The 17,295-nt window shown below is 38.5% G+C and overlaps 1 protein-coding gene across 1 annotated transcript in view; it reads left to right on the forward strand.

The window, feature by feature from the left end:
* MCTP2 (multiple C2 domains, transmembrane 2) overlaps window positions 1-17,295 on the forward strand; it is a gene marked incomplete at its 5' end in the record, with an annotated part of 96,613 nt that overhangs the window by 62,194 nt on the left and 17,124 nt on the right. The window contains 2 exons of the mRNA XM_010021800.1: window positions 13,503-13,625; window positions 16,397-16,438. Coding sequence (XP_010020102.1) covers window positions 13,503-13,625; window positions 16,397-16,438 — 165 coding nt within the window. The remainder of the gene's footprint in view (window positions 1-13,502; window positions 13,626-16,396; window positions 16,439-17,295) is intronic.

Below are 17,295 nucleotides of genomic sequence, written 5' to 3' on the forward strand. Positions count from 1 at the left end.
CTTGAGGGGTTTCTCTTAAGGCATTCCTCTTCTTCTGGGGCTTTTTTTATTTTAAATAAGAGAGTTGGAGCCTTTACAAGATCTGAAATAAAAGGGGATTAGCATAGAAGCTACAGAGCAAATCCATTTTTTAAAAGCCTGTTCTCTTTTAGTTTTACTTTCCTTCACTAGCAACTAAGATGTGCTTTGACTTAGAGGTTAGTCTTAAGCAACCAGGAAGTTCTCGGGTTGTTTAAGGATAGAAAGAATAACAAAAATACCCTAAATCAGGATATGTCCCTTCCATTATTTTTCTTTAACATTCATTAGGAAATAAAGCTGGAACAACCGGATAATTGAAAAATCCCAGAAATCTGATTAAAAAAAATCTGTACTATTAATTATTAATAAATTTGACTACTACCACAGTAAAGGATTACAACGGTTCCAAAAGTATCAATAGAGTTTTGCTTGCTTTCCCCACCACTTCATGAAAATTAAATCTCTTCTAGTGACATCCACACTGTAGTCAAGCTCAGCTTGGTTTGAGGTGGGGATTTTTTTGTTTGTTTTCAAGGCAGTGCTGTGATTTTGAGAAGTGTTAATAAGTATGTAAAGCATGTAGTGATTTGTAGAAGTCTAATACATTGATTTATTTTAGTCTTAACATTACCCATGTAAAGTCAGCATGTTTACTGAAAGACGAGTGTCATATGTTAGCAAAAGTCTTCACTAGAGCAACCTTTATTTACTAGCTGAGGTTCAGAACTTTCTACTCGCTTTTTGGGAGAAGTCGCTGTCTTCTGTATGTCCCTTCAGCTTTCATCTTTTAATGGAACAGAGGAGCTGCACAGCTCTGTATCAAAGCCAATTGTCAACTTTCATTAGATGTATTCTATTGTTTGTTCGGATTAGAAATAGCTGCATTACACTTTGACTTTGAAGGCTTGTTTGTTTTTAAATATACCAGGTATATGTGACCTTTTTGTCATTTGTGATGCATTTGGCTTGGCAAATCTGAGATACCCTTTTGAACAGCAGCAAAAACTATTTGTAATGCAGGTTCTTTACAAAAGGCACTTTTTGGAGGTCTAAAAAGGTAAAACAAAATCCAGCAGCTAATGCAAAGCAGTGATAGACTCATATAAAGTACTGTTAGCTAGCGCTGTCCCTCGAATACACTGCATGGGGGAAGAAAACCCACTGCTTAACGAGACTGCAGCACCCGTTATTTAGCAGTGGGTGGGAATCCAGTTAGCTGGATTTAAAACCCCATTATGCATTGTCCATATGAGAAGAGTTCAGGTGTGGCCTCTGTCAGAAGACGATGGCAAGGAAGTGTAATTCCACTTAAAAAAATAGCACTAAGCAATTTTTCTTAAAATGTTTAGAATATTAAATGGGGAAAAGCATAATTGATACCCCTTTTTTTTTAACCAAACGTGCCCATCATGAATTAGATGATGACTTCTAGCAGTTAAGAAAACTTCCCCAGATACTTCCATGTACACATTTGGGAAAATTATTTGCAATGATATATTTCAATTTCCTTAATAAACTAGACCTGTCTTCCTAATTCCCTTTCCCTCAAGTCCCTCCACAGGGATTAAGAAATGAAGTATTTTGAAATTATTATCAGATAACTGTTTCGATGAATAAAAAGCTAATCTCTGCTTTTTAAAAAATAGATTTAGATTCCAAAGCTGGGAAATAAACAGTGGTGGTAGAAAGGAAACATGAGATTAATAAAAATGAGGACATTTTGCAGAGCTACTCTGGATTGTTTTACTCTTTTCTTGGTTGTCCCCCCCCCCCTTTCTGGGAAGTGGTACTTCTGTAGCAGCATGCATTGCAGTGGCTCTTCTGCTTTCTGTTTTAAAAGTTGTATGAATACTATCAGAGATAGTGGTTCTTTAGTGCCCAATGAATACCGCCTCACACACTGATACCTATAGTAACACATACAGAGTGACTATGAGATCAAATGCTCTGGTTAAAAAGCCTTAGGGAAGCATTATGTGTCTGAGGTCTGATCTATTGTCTGGGAGGTCGGAGAGTGTTAATGCACTCTGCAAAGATTAGACTCCCTCTCTAATTGCTCCAACACTTCCTTAAAGGATTTAAACAGGCAGGAAAGGTGATGCTCCTTGTCAATTTTTGTCTTCTGACAGCTGTTGAAGTTTATCTGTCTTTCCGTGGAGACCACTAGATCACGTAAGCCAGGCAATGTCAAAAGCACAAAACCTGAATTAGGACTGAGAGCAATGAATGCCATTATTTACAACTTCATTATTTGAGCTTTTAAATACTGTAGGGTTGGGGACAGGATGCTTTCACATGCTGTGCTGGTGATGGGAGCTCCCAAAGTCCCATAAAAAGTTTAACTCATTGAGTTTGGTGAAAAGTCACCCTTATAATAATTCTGAGTGGATCACATCATTGCCTGCATCCCTTAGAGCACATCTGGTGCTTCCCCACTGCATCTCTGTGGTACCACGTCAGTGCATGTAACAGCCACGGCCATTGTATGTATTACTGCTTATTAATCAAGGTACAGTGCTGAATCCGAGCTACTGTGGGGCACTGTTTGCTATTTACTCCAATTTTTCCTTTCCCTCATGAAGTCTGATAAGAATTTGATTTCCCTTGGTTCATAAAGCCTAAATCTTATATAAAAGCTGACTCAGAAGCTCATGCAGGAAAGTTTTTCTACTGTTTAACCACCAAGTCCACACTGACAAGTACCTCACCCCCATCACTGGCTTTATGAAGCAAAATAGAAATTTGACCAGTTAAACCCAATTAAAAGAACCAGCCTAGTATTTTGAAGTGTAGCTATTTGACAATCAGCACCAAGCAGTTTTGCTGCTGGTTTAGAGGACTAGCCTATTCTAATGGCTTATGTTTGCAAAGGATGCTTCTTTTGCTTGGGAAAGAGCTTTCAGAGCGCAGGGGATGAAAGAAGGTGAATTAACTGAGAAAGGAGAAGCACAGCTCAACACCAGGAGAATTTGGAAGATTTAATATTTGTGCAACAAGGCCACAGCATCCTCACATTCACAGTGGGGTAATGTTAGTGCAACAAGAGTGGAATTAGACCCACCTCTTTAGAAACGTCCATTCCTATTTCCCAGATAGATGTGAGTGTGTCCTGCTTCGCTGCGGCTCCCACAGTGTGACATGTCCTGCTGCACAGAGAAACCACCCTGTAGTTATTTTTTTTCCTGGTGGATCAGAAGCATTTTAATTTGATAGTGTCTGTGTTTTTGCTAGTCTTGCAGCATCTAAATGTGTTGGTGTATATAATCAATTTCACACATCCAAATGTATAAATTTGACCTATATAAATATACATCTATTCAATCCCTCTTTTCTAGGCTCTGAACAGATGACTAATACAGCTGTTCAAAGGAGAAAAGGATTTTTTTTCTTTTATTTTTTTTTTTGTAAGAAAAAGCCCTCTTGGCTCTGAATCGGAAATTGAGGAGCAGAATTCATCAAGTGTATTCTGATCGTTCTCACATGGGTAGTTCCTTCTTCCCTTCCTGCATAGCATGTTCCTTTGCACTGTTGCTATATTACATGAAATGTTTCATCTGTATATAAAAATTAAAAATTCAAACAAAAATCTGGCCCATATGAAGAACAGGCCCTTTGGGCATATGGTTCATTATGCATATTCGTTTAATTACTAAAACACTTGGGATGTCTCTACTGCCCTTGCTTTCAACTTGTAAAGTTGGATCTGTTCTGCAGCACAGAATATGTTGAACAGGCATGTGTCATAAAGGACTTCAGTTTTCTCCTACTTAAAACTCTATATAATGTTCTTGGCTGGATTGTTAGAATTTACTGAATATTAGTTCAATCCTCTGCATCAAAACAGCAGTTCAGGGTGTCTTTTCCCTTAACGCCTTCTCTAACCCAAAAAGGCAAATTTTACAGTGGTTAGTTCAGAGTTGTGTTTAGTACCAAAGTAACGTGAGACTGAGGATTTAGATTTCAGGCACATTCCCACAAAGCACCTAAAGTTGCACATTGAAGCTGTATAACTTTTATTAGCTAAGAAGGGATTGCTGTGATAGTGTGACTTTAATTGATTTTCAGGGCAAACAGGTGGTGATGGTTTAGGCATCCCCTAGTCTCCTGCCATTCCTAATTTGGAGCTGCACATATAATAGCTTTATTAAAACAAACAATCTTCTGGCTTTAGTTTTACCTGAACAGCTGCCTGAAATTGTAAGAATCTTGCAAGTTGGGGTCTTTTCAGATTGTTCTGTGTTTTGGAAAGCAAGATGCTATAGGTCTGCTAGTGGAAAATCTGTTACATAGTTGTGCTGTCAATGCTTGGGATTTTTTTGTGTCACTGCTGTTGTTGCTAGCTTACAATAGTAACGTATTTAGGGTATAATTACAGTGAGTCTCCCAGTCATCTTCATGCATTTGTTCTGTAGTGCAGCAATTTTGTCACACTGCAGATTATGAACCTGCTGAAATGATGTAATCACTGTCACTGTTCTTGGTGTGCATCAGGCACGAGGAGGGCTGGGGTTCAACTACCATTTCTGCTCTCCTCTTGACTGTGGGAGATGGATCTCGGGTAGATGAAGAAACCTGGGCTCTGGCACTGGGCTGTGATGGCGAATCCCATGTACACCATTAGGAAAGAGAATAGTCTGAAATTCTTTACTTGAAAGGATATCATCTTGCTGCTTGGAATGAGCTTTAATAGGTGTTTTTAGGTTTCTGGTTCTGTGATCTGGGTTTACGGTTTGGTGGTGGTAATTATTATTATTGATTTTTGTTTATTTTTTTTCTGCTTAGTTTCGGTCTGGAAACATTTCTTTAGGATTGGAAGTTTTTGAAAGGGGGGGGGGGTATGGGACAGTTTTGCAGCCTCAGCCTCAGTGTGTACAAGCATCTATTTCCCATTTATGTGGGTTTACTGCAACCTGATTATTATTATTTTATATATATTTTTTAATGCCATAGCTGGAGACTGCCAGGGAAATAACCTTATATGTGATCTTCCTGCTACTGAACACTGAATTAAGCCTAATTAAACATACTTGCTTTATTAAAGAGCCCTTTTTCCTTTACTCATTCAGATCTAATATACACTATGAACATGAAGGAGGAAGTCATTAAGGTAGCTTAAACACATCGTTTAAGCCTCCCATTTGCTACCAGTTGGAACCCAGTCTTGAGAGCCCAAAGTAAAAGAATGCTTCCACCAAATCCTCTTTCCACCCCTGTACAATTACGTCACCATGTGACCCTCACTGCTAATGTTTCTCACAGTGTTAACAAATATGTGTCCAAAGTAAGTGGACATTTATCAGCTCAGCTAATGATAAATTTTTTCATGACCCTTTTAAGGTGTTCACCTTATCCAGAATAAATAAAATTAACCTACGTTTTTTCTTCCTTTTAAATAGCACAGATATTTTTTTTCTGACAGTTTTGGGAAGAATTATTTACTATAAGATCAGGCTTTTAACTTGCATAATGCCTGTCTTCCCTGCAGATAGATCATAACTTTCTGTATGAGAGTGATACTGAAACTAAAACTCTGCTGATAAACAAACCAAAACATTAAAGATAAAAATGATCATTTAATTTAGCTACAATATAAAACAAGTTTGTTGGTTTGTTTTGTTTTTGGTTTTTTTTGCAAGCCAACCCCCTTTTGTTTTAGGATTTTCTCCATTGCATTTGTCTGTGATAGAAATAACATGCAGATTTATTCCCCTGACCCACTCCCGATGGATTACCCCAAAAGATAGAAAACTGTTGTAATATTTTTTCCTTCTTTTTTTTCAGTTTTAAGCTTTATTGCTTGAGGGTCTTAACTGTATTTTACTTGGCACAGGAAATGTAAAATATGTTAGATAAAAGCATGAGGGAAAAATTAGACCAATCAGCATGCTGGCAAACAGCTATTTCTTCGGTGTCTGCAGCCTAAAAGGATTTGAAATCTTTAAAACTGTTGTACATACATAAAAATAGAACCCAAACCTTGTGGTGTTGTAGTTGTTTTGTTTTGTTTTTTTTATTTTTATTAAGCTCTTTTGGGGTTAGGAATAAAGAGTAAGTATCAGCCACAAAAAAACTGGATAGAGCCACCCGGTTAGACTTGTGATGGGCTGTTAGGCTTTGGGCTTTAAATGTGGGTATCTTAAAGGACAAAGATGCCACCTCCAGTCACACACTGTTTTGTTTTGAAAATTATCATCCACACTGACCAATTTGACAGATAATCTTTAAATAGCTGGAAAGTAATGTATAAATCTTAATGATAAAAGCTTAACAGGTGTTAAGTTTATGTAAGTCAAGTCTGGTGAAATAAGCTTGAACCAAGCAGCTCTTTCCTGATCTCTCATGAAAAAGAGATCTTGAAGGATCCTGTTTTTAATTTTCTAGGCTGGCTAATCTCATTAATATAATCAAAATGATCAAAATAAAGCAAAACTCACTTTTTAATTAGTTTGGTTTTATTTTATTGTTGTTTCTCTCTTTTGGATTCCAGGCATTGTTATGAATAAAGAATTAATCCGTTAAAAATGTTAATGACAAAAAGTAATTCAGGATCAGAGTGTGAGCATTCTGTGTTTGCAGTCTTCAGCATAGCATCCCACCCTTCCCTGATGAAGTTACCGGCAGCAGCGTCCCAGGAGGCTGGTGGAGAACAGATTGTAGTATTGTCAACTCTTCTGATTTCACTGTTACTTTTGCAGAATAACATGATTTTTTCTTAAAGCTCCATTTCTTTGAGTCCTGTGATTGCACATGAATCACAGCTTTCATTTAAAACACAAATGAGTTTCTACTTCCTGGCAGCAGCAAAGAAAATGAGATCCTCCTGAAGAGTCTAAACCAGACAGTGATAAAAAAGGCCCTAACACATATTGACTTAAACTGTATGAGGTTTTTGTGTGTTCTTTCAGGGTATTTTTTTTTGTTGACTGTTTCATGTCTTATTTGTTGGGAGTGGGGGACATTGGGTTTTTCTTTTCCTTTTGAACATTCAAACTGGTGTTGAAATTGTGACCCTGATGACCAAAGTTCCTATCCTCCAAAGGCTTTATTCTATCGTTCCTTTTCCTTGTTGCATCCTCACATGAAACATAAATTGTCAAGCACAAGTTGGGTGTCTCATGTTTGTTTCCTCCCCACTAACCTCATCCTGGACCACTTTCTCAGCAGCCTGTAGCTGGGACAAGCAGACATGGGACATGTGGGTATGGCAGCAAGACATGACTTTGCAGCTCTGTCATTTAGCCTATATAGACAACAGAGATGGGCAAATGTGGCCACATTGTTTGTTACCCAAAGCATCTGCTGAAAAAATATCAGGTAGATTTAGATGGTAGCAAATTGTACAACATACATACCCTTTATTCCTACTTCTCAGTTCTGTGCAGTCGGGCATGTAATACAGATTGAGATATTTTGGGGCACAATTTGGTGTTTTGGTTTAACTTCAGGGTGGTTAGGTGGATTTTTTTATGTGTCTTTGTTTTTAGATTCCAATTGTGTTTGCATTTGCAACAGAGAGCTTGTGTAGCAGAGCTAAACTTTTTGCCTGTGATACACCCTTAACAATTAGTAAATTGTATACTGCTGTGTGGAGCAATGCAGGGATAATCTGTAATGTAGCATAAATATTTAAAGGCCTCTATTCCTTCTGGTCATTTTTGATTTTGGTCATCACTGTTCAATACAGAGCACGTTTCATGCTGTCATTGAGATGCTCTGCATTCTTTTGCTGGGGACACAAAAAGTAAATCAAATCTAAAATAAATAGGTTACTTCTGACAGTGCTGGTCTATTTAAGTATAATTTCTCTTCCTGACACGTTCTTCGTTATTTCATTGCAATGAAGGGGTGATTCTGCTCATACTGACCTCTCCTTGAGCTCCAGCTTGGTGGCTGTGAAGTGGCACCGGAGTGCTCTCAGCTGGCCGTGGCACCGTGAGAGAGCATCATATGGATGTGGGAAGGAAAGTATTAGTAAAAGCAATACTGGAATGCATCTTTGGAAGACATTGTGTTCTTAAAGAAAAATATGCATCTTTTGGAGAGGACCTTTAGTAGGAAATACATAAAACATGACTGCCTCAACCTTTATTTGCCATGCCCTGATATGGAGCTGTATTAGGCTAATTTCCATAACTCTTATAGGTTTCTTTTTGTAATATTCTCACTAGTCCAGCGCATAAACCAGCCCAAGAGCACAAGTACAAACACACTGCTCTATGTGAGTGTGTTCTTTCTCTCCTCTACTCGTCTACTCTCTCTTTCTAAGGGCAGGAATAAGTATCTGTCAGAAATAATTTGTTGTCGACAGGCTTGTTGCCTCCAAGGGATTCGAATGCCCTTTTGGGGAGCCAGTATCTTATGTTATTGGCTAATATCCTTCGTTTTGGTTGGGGCAGAGGGACTGAAAGCTTAGGGAAAAAAAAATGCTGGAGAGTTTGTCCCTGAATATTGAGCTGCAGAAATTTCTCCTTTTTAGTAGAGTCTATTTGTGTGAACATGGCAACTTGAGAGTACAGAACCCAGAGATGAGTTAAAGATATGTAATTCCTCTACTCTGTAAATAAAGGGGAGCATGTCTCTGTGTCTCAAATCCAAATCAGTGTTTCAGTTTAGTTCAACACATAAATTGGCCATTCAAAGCAGTATCAGCTCAAGTTTTTCTCTGGGCTGCATGAATTGCACTGACTGTGTTTATAAATCGCAAGGAAACTTTTGAAGAAGCTGTTAGTAGTTTAGGGTCCGGATAAATTGTGTGTGGTTTTGAAACCTGGAGTTTCAAATCATATTTTTCACAGCTCTGCTGATGAGGCATTTCATTAGCATTGGAGCCTACATGGGCTGAGAAAATAACCTTTTACCACAGGTTCCTTGCATGCATTTAATCTCCTTTCACTTTTATTTTTTCCATCTGATGGAATGTATCCCTCTCCTTCTCCCGTCTCTGTTGTTTTCCAAGAATTATTCTGTCACACAGCACAGCATCTTTTACTTCTCCACAAAGTCTTACCAGGTCAAAAGCAGCTTGTTTTTAGACTTAAAAAATTATCTAATTACTGCTTAGAAAAATTACACAGAAAATCTTATCTAATGCCAGGTTTCTAAACCTCTTAAAAATGTTCTATCCCATGACTGTGGGTTTGCTGGTGACAAATGTTTTATGGGCATACTTTAGTAGACACCCGTCTAAAATCTGTTCTTAATAGTCAGATCCTAAATTGGAACCAGAGGGGCAGAAAAACCAGATTTGAAACGTGTTTCTAAGGGTTTGTTTTTACTTTCAGTTGAGACTGCCTTCTCTCATCTTTTGTACTGCTGTCAAAAGGGCCACTCTTATGGTTGTTCAAACTCCATGCTTCTTGACAGGAACAGTTGGACCCCTCTTCAATGATTTTCAGATGAAACGGCTTCCAAACCTCCAGAGCTTTAACTTGTAGTTATTAGGCCCTTTGAAATAGCAACACATTAATCAGCTGAAATCAAGTGGTCCTTTCTCCGAGGCTGTGATATTGCTGTTCTCTTCTAGGTAAAACTCTAGTCTAAATATTAGTTTCAAGAGCTCTTCCCCCCTTCCGCCCTCCCCCCCCCCGATATGTTTATCCCATTGCTGTTTCTATTCTGATCATTGTTTTATAATGTTGTGAATTAAAATGTTCAGTTCTGTAATAGGCTTTTATACTCTCAAATTGCATGAAAAGAAGTAACGCAGAAAACTAGATTCCGCTTGTTTTATTTTAGAAATTGGCTTCTGTCCTTTAAACTGCTCTCATGCACAGTATGAAGCCCAGCAGAAAAGGTATTGGTGATGTAATGGATTATGTGTGACAGAACTTGGTCTAACAACGACGTGAAACAGAAAAAAGTATGGTTTGTTAAACTGGATCATTTGAAACAGGGGCTTGGTTTCTTTCCCTGACATTTGTGATATTGAACATGTGATCTGAACCTGTTAATGACTTCCCTTACCAATCTGTCTATTAGGTAAAAGGCAGAGAGTATTAGGAGAAATCAAGAAGATACTGTTCCTTGGAGTAGCCATTATAGGCAGAAATATATATATAGATTTATTTGGGTTCAAACTTAAACAGAGGAGATTTAGGTTGGATATAAGGAATAAATTCTGTACTGTGAGTGTGGTGAGGCGCTGGCACAGGGTGCCCAGAGAAGCTGTGGCTGCCGCGTCCCTGGCAGTGTTCAAGACCAGGTTGGATGGGGCTTGGAGCAACCTGCTCTAGTGGAAGATGTCTCCGTCCATAGCAGGGGGTTGGAGCTGGATGATCTTAAAATCTTTCCTGACCCAAACCATTCTGTGATTCTATACGTCAGCAGCTGAACCATTCTCCAGTTTTGTCAAAAAAATAACACTAAGAAAATAATTCAGGGAGGGTGACGTGGGGCTTCTCCAAGGCATAAGGTGTCACTGGAGAGAGAATAAAAACATGCACAATCGAGATCCTTGTAATTTGAGGAGTGAGTGTCCATATCACAGGGCTGCTGATGCTGAAGTCAGTGTCAGGGAGCTGCATGATTGCTGATAAAATAGGACACGGGCCTGTTTGGGAACTGCTTTGAAAACCAATGTTGCAGAACTACTCAAAAGGCTGTTAGAATGCAGAAATATTTCTATTCACTTTATAAACACCCTCTGAACTTTTATTATGTAGTCTGTGTTCACAGCAACCATTTCCCATACCTCCGAGGCTAAATAATTTCTGAATAGCTAAATCAATTTGTCTTGTGTCTGTGTTGTGTCACAGTAATGAAAGTTCCCTTTACTGCGGCGGTAGCAGTAAAACAACTCTTCTTAAGGAGATGTGGGAGCTCTATCAAAGCATCGCAGCCTGAGATATTACTCAGCAACCAATTAACTAGTCAGCATTAGAAAGGAAGTGACAGTATGCTTCAGCTATCAATTTGAGACTACAGTGAGATTTTGTAATTAAGTTTTAAGGTCTGAAACTTAATAATACACAAAATGTACTGTTGGATCTAAAATCACCAAGGTCTTGATTTTGTATCTTGCCTAAATGACCCGTGATTGCAAGGTTGTATTATACTTGCAACCGAGCAGGGTGATGTTCATATAGGATGGTGACAGATGCACTAAAATTGGTTCAAGTCCTGCAATTGAATGAATGAAGAGAGGTTCTTCAAGAGCTTCATTGACTCTTGTAGGACTTTGCCTAGCTGACTGCTGGTGGAGTCTTTTTGCTGTGTTAAGAGAAGACTGAGTTTGTAATACCCCACGGAGACGATGTAAATGCAACCTCCTCCAACAGGCTGAAGCAAATGTTTTGAATTAATACCTGGCAATATGAATTTCCATGAAGTAGTTTACATAAGGATCAGATGTATTTATATGTGCGTATCTGTTTTTATCTCTCTATATATACCTGAGATGGATATCTGTATAGATATGTACAATAACAGGTCTTTGTTCTTTAGAGTGACATTTGAGGTAGGACAGGAGCTGGTATCAGCTTCACTTTGTCTTACAAAGCAAGGGAGTTGGAATAGCTTCAGAGGAACTTGTTCTGGTTAGAACTTTCCATTTAGGGAGGACTTTTTAGGTTGGAATATAACAGTTTTTGAAGTCTTTATTACCTAAAGCCGTGCAAGACGTCTGTAAGACAGATCGAGTACCATGCCTTATTGGCCAGGATTCTTGTGTTTCTGTTGCCTTGTTTGCATATAAAATGTGGCTGTTGGAATCATTATCACTCCTAATTTTCTAGCATGTTGAAAATCGGGATCAGAAAGAAAAAACAAAACAAATCCTCTTCTACATTCCTATGCTGCAAATCAATGGTATGGGGATCTATTGTCTGGATGTCAGCCCGTTTTATAAATGAATATATCTCAGAGATTGTTTTACTGGCCTACAAATGCCAAGAACAGGATGACAGTCTAATTCCTTGCATAGCAGCAGCTAACGTAAAATCAGGTTCACTCTTGAAAATGCAACTGCTGTTTGGGCAAGGTTACAGATAGTCATTGTTTCTTGGTTTATGTTTGGCCCATGGTAGATATTAACTGACCATTTGCCTGATGTCAGACAAGTCTTTCTGTTTTGAAATTATACCAACTGCTGTTTTGTAGGGGTATATTCTCACCATGCTGAATGCAGTGGGAAGTGCTTCTTTGGTACAGTGTGGTTGGACTTTCACACACATAACACAAAAATACATGGCCATAAATATCCCATTCTGCAAGTGCCAGTGTTGCTTTTATATATGTAATATCTAATGGGCCAAGGATGAAGTGAGAGAGAGATTTAGCTTTCTGATCACCCATAGAGTTTCCATTTTGTTGCAGTTTGAGATGCTTTACCTGGATCTGACTAATTTTCACCTACCTGTATTAATCAAAAAATGTGATTTTTGTTTCTGATCAACTCAGGTTCCTTTGGAGGAAGAAAAAGCAGTTAAATGTGTTTGTGCTTTGTCTTTAGAGGAGATTGTTTAAAATAGCTTCAGGTTACTACCAGCATTAGGCAGTTCTGGAAACACTATGTGTGAGTAGAAAAGGAAATGGGATCACAACATGCATTTTACGGCAGCTCTGGATTTAGTTTATTAACTTTGTATTGCCAACCACTCCAAGTTTGCCGTCTGTTCAGGTATCGTTGGTACTGCAAGATAGGCTTGCAGCTTGGCTTGGTATCGGGATTTTTAGATCCTAAGTGATTTTTAAATCCCTGTCATGTTAGTTACGTGCTTTGCTGATCCAGTTTGCTGAACAGAACTTCAAAACTTGTTTTCTGGTTTTGCTATTAGTGGATTTTGTCAGATACCACTCCAAATGAACAAACTCATACTGTTTCTGGGTAGCGAGTCTCCAAGCAACCAGTGAAATCAGAATATGCTGGAAAATGGCAAGGGTATGAGAATGGAGACTAGGTTTACTGGATCCCTTTCCAAAATTATATGTGACCTAGGTCCTTGCCTCCTGGAAGGAAATGATGCTGCTGTGCTGAGAACATAGGTGGATTAATGGTGAAGATTCATTTGCTGATCGTCCCTTGTAGAGTGACAAGGGAGATGGATGGTTCCTGTTACACAATAGGAAGAAACTCTCCTAGCCTGTGAAAGACCCCCTCGCAATTAGGGTTTGATCAAGTGGAGCAGGTTCACCTCTGTAAGTGGGTCTGTTATTCACTAGCACTGAGCACAAAAGGCTTTCAGGCTTGAGGGGGTCCAAGGAAGAAGTGAATAAAGCCTTCAGACTACCCTTATGTTCCTGGCCTTGTACTTCACCATATACAGGGGAGGAGAAGCTATGAAACAGCAGCCTAATGGGCTCAAACAGAATAGAAAGAGAGCACGCTTTGCGAGCAGATTTTCTTTGCCAAAATAATAGTATGAATGAGGTTAACAGATATTCAAGGATGAACGTATGTAGGCATAATGACCGAAAGGCTTGCTTATATGCCTTTCTCTTTAAACACTTGTATGTATTCCCTTCTGCTGTTTTATTTCTCCCAGGTATTCGTGGTCACCGTCTGGACCGTGGAACTGTACATGGTGCCCCTGGCTCTGCTGGTGCTCTTTGCATACAACTTCTCCCTCGTCACAACAGGGAAGGTCAACAACACCCAAGATGCCCAGGCAAGTAAAGTGGCAGTAACATTTCTGGCATCCCCAGATTGAATTTACCCATGAGCAAAATGTTACACATTTTAATGGTATTAAGCAAATTGTGTCACTAAACAGCATTTCTGTTGCGAATTTACTGAAAAGAAACATCAACCCTCTCAATGTTCATGATTCAGTTCAAGCAATAATCTATTCAGAGTAGTAGGAGAAGACGACGAGAGTGTGTAGGAGGGGGATTTTACTTACTAAATAACTACAAATGTTTTTAAGTTGAAATGAGAAAGACTTACAAAGCGACAAGTTCCTAAAACCCATGCCCCTATTGCTCTTACACTTTGCGTCACACTAATGATTCACAGAAGAGGAAAGTCAATAGAAGCCAAAGGAGAAGTTATTTTTAAACCTTTTCCTGTGATTGAGACTTTAGGAAGCCCTTATTCCTCCTTCCCACCCCCCTTTAAATGACAAACGCTTTTTTCCCCCACCCAGAAATTTAGCCTTCAGTTTTTTTAACTTGATCTGGGAGAAAAAAAGACTTAAATATAAAAATAATTACAAGATGTGTGCCAAAGTGCTACAGCTGGGGTGTGAAATGCTGTTTGATGTTGGACACTGTCTTTACTTACAGAACAATGGTAATTACAGTTAGAAGTGAAAATAAATTCATGGATGTCCATAATATTCTGGTTTTAAATGTGTAATAAGTACAGTAATGAAATACAGGTTGAATTATAGAGTCTTTCTAACTTCTTATAAAAAAATGATTAACATTTGTACCCATGAGGTATACTTTCGCTCAAATGAATCAAGTGGATTTTCTACAACGAAATAATATCCTATAATTAAAAAGGCCAATAGCTGGTTTATTAGTTTTAGTGAGAAAAGTTGCGCCTAGTTCAGTTTCCATCTGTTTCCAAGAGGAAAGATTGTTAGAAAGTATGGAAAGTTGCATTATCTGGTCTAGGATATAGACTTGATGTGCAAACATGGTGAAAGAAATATTTTTCTCCAATTTCAACTAAGTCCAGAATAACACAGAAAGATACTGTGTGTCTTCAGTGACTACTTCATCGCATCTACAAAATGAGAACTTCCTATATGGGAAAATCCCAGGCAAACAGGTGGTTTTGGTTTTAATACAAAAGGTGATAAAAAAATAATGACTTACCCAGAAAAAAATACACACAGAATATCTTCCAGTGCCCATCACTCATCTTGTAGTGAGTTTGTTGCATGTTCAAGTGAGGAGAATTTCATGTAAGTCAGCAAAATTGAGCAGTACCTCATTTAAGTGGATACTACAAAAGGCTGTACCTGAAAGTACAGGTTAATTGTAGTAATACTGAAGAAATGCCCATCAGAAAGTTGGCCCTTTTCCTGTCACACACCCTGTGAGCAGTGCAATGCCGTGAAATTCAGGGGTGCATTCTGCATAAGCAAAGTTACACATCTGCCTAAGCGCTTTGCAGGATTGGGATCATATGGAACAAGTAGTCAAAGTGCCTTTAATATTACCTGATTTCTTTTTTATGTGTGTCTGTGATTCTAACCATCTGTAGGTCAGAGATAGACAATCAGGTGCTACCCTATGTCACATCTGTCCTGCAGATGAGAAAAGGTTTTCTTCAAACTACCAATGCCTTTTACACAGTCATTTATTTATTTTTTGCTTCTTTAGACCTTGGCTGCATATGCACTACCTTTGGTTTTTGGGTGCCAGCATGCACGTTTCATGTATATAGAGGAATGCGAGTAACACTGTGCAAAAGTGGACCTCGAATTCTCTCTGATTTCTGTGCTATAAAATGGAAATAATGGTATTAACCTTGTACACATGATGCAGTTGCCAGGAGGCTAAATTCATGAATATAGGTAAAATGGTTTATGATTTACAGATGGGAAGTTTCTGTAGAAATGTAAACCATGCTCAGTGTTAATTCAGCTGTTTGGGGTGTTCCAGAGAGCCAAAGAGTATATCTGGGTATTTGAGCATACTAAATACAACTGCTTTAAAACACAAATCCAAACCATCTTTTTATTGTGATTCTTCACATTCTTCGCATGTTTGCTGTATTTAAACTTGTAATGCAGCGAATCAATTGTACCTAGTAAATAACCAAGAAGAACTTGGAGGACCCTGTTAAAGGCTCAGATTATTAAATACCTGAATTGAAAGCCAAGTGCTCCTAATTTTAAGCCTTAGCCAAGTCTTTCGTTTTCTCCCGTACCTGTCAGCATAAAAGTTGAAGGGAGAAAATAATGCTGCATAGAAAGCTGACTGTGATTTGTGAGATTGATTATGTTTATCTGAATGTATTTTCTAAAGTCTAATGTTTCAGTAATGGCCCTAAAGGGAGGGAACAGTCACTGTAGCAGCAAGGATGGAACAAGTTGAGTATAGAGTCCTCAGCCTTGACATGCCAGCTGGTTCATTTGTCAGACTAAGAACAAAGCTGTTTACAGACAGTATAAGTTGTCAATGAATTTGAAAGCTTGTTGCCTTCAAACTACTGGGTACAGCCACTAATGCTTTATTTAGACTTAAAATTTGTATAGGGTGTTGCAGGCTTTGTTCAGGATACCACAAAAAACCCCCAAAAAGTCGTTGAATACAAAGTGTTATTTCTGAAAGGTGAAAGCAGTGGGGTTTTTTGATGACTTGCAGTAGAAGTGGGAGAAAACTGTGTAATGAAATGCTGTGGGAGTATTAGAAGCCTTACAAATGTTGCCTGTCACTGAAAAATAAGTGTAGCATTTTGAAACATGGACATCTGCTTTTGCAGGAGCTTATGGGCTTGGATGAAGATGAGGATGAAGATGATAAGGTAAGCATATCTCTTAGCTAGAATCAGAAGGAACGTGGGAGAGCACACCCCCACCATCCTATTTCCATGAGATCTTCATATATTATGTGTATTAACTGGAAAAACCAATTGTTACTAGTTTGCTCATTGGCAAATTTGAAAATATGAAAAGGCTGGTTTGTATAACATTCCATAGTGGTGGTATCTGTGAGAGACCTCTGAACATTAACTGAATCTGAGCAGTCCCCAGTTTGTGCTTGAAATCATAACAGGCACATGTTCATGTATGTGTACCGATAGGCATGCGTATGGGTGGGCAAGGTGCAAAGAAATGCAAGTGTGCATAAACCCCTCCACTTCAGTTTCCAGTGTTGGACCACATTCTGTGCTCATGGCTTTCCCCAAAAGATTTGGCATTTTAATTTCCGTAGAATTGGTGTGATTTGTGGAGAATTGGTTAGAATTTCTCAACATTTCTTTAAGAGCCTGGGTTTTAGTTCTCTGGCTGAAATGTAGAAAGAATTGGGATTGGCAAGGCCTGTTTTGTATTTTCTTGGAGTGTACTTACTCATTCTTCTCACTATGAAAAATTCATCGGATTTTTTTTTCCAAGTTTATCAAACCACAGTGACAAATGATAAAAGGATTAGAGGGCATGACATCTGAAGAAAGATTAAGAGAACTTAATGTATACAGCTTGAAAAAACATAAGTAAGTGAAGGAGGATCTGATAATCTATAAATACTTTAAAGCTAAAAGGTGAGGAATTATTTAACGAGCAACAGCATGCAGAGGAACATTAGCTGTTAGGAAGAAAATGTTCACAAGGCAATGTGAAACTTTCAAATTGCATACTAAGTTAATAAGACTTTTGAATA

This window comes from Nestor notabilis, unplaced genomic scaffold, assembly GCF_000696875.1.
Source record: "Nestor notabilis isolate BGI_N333 unplaced genomic scaffold, ASM69687v1 scaffold6739, whole genome shotgun sequence".
Classification (NCBI taxonomy): domain Eukaryota; kingdom Metazoa; phylum Chordata; class Aves; order Psittaciformes; family Psittacidae; genus Nestor; species Nestor notabilis.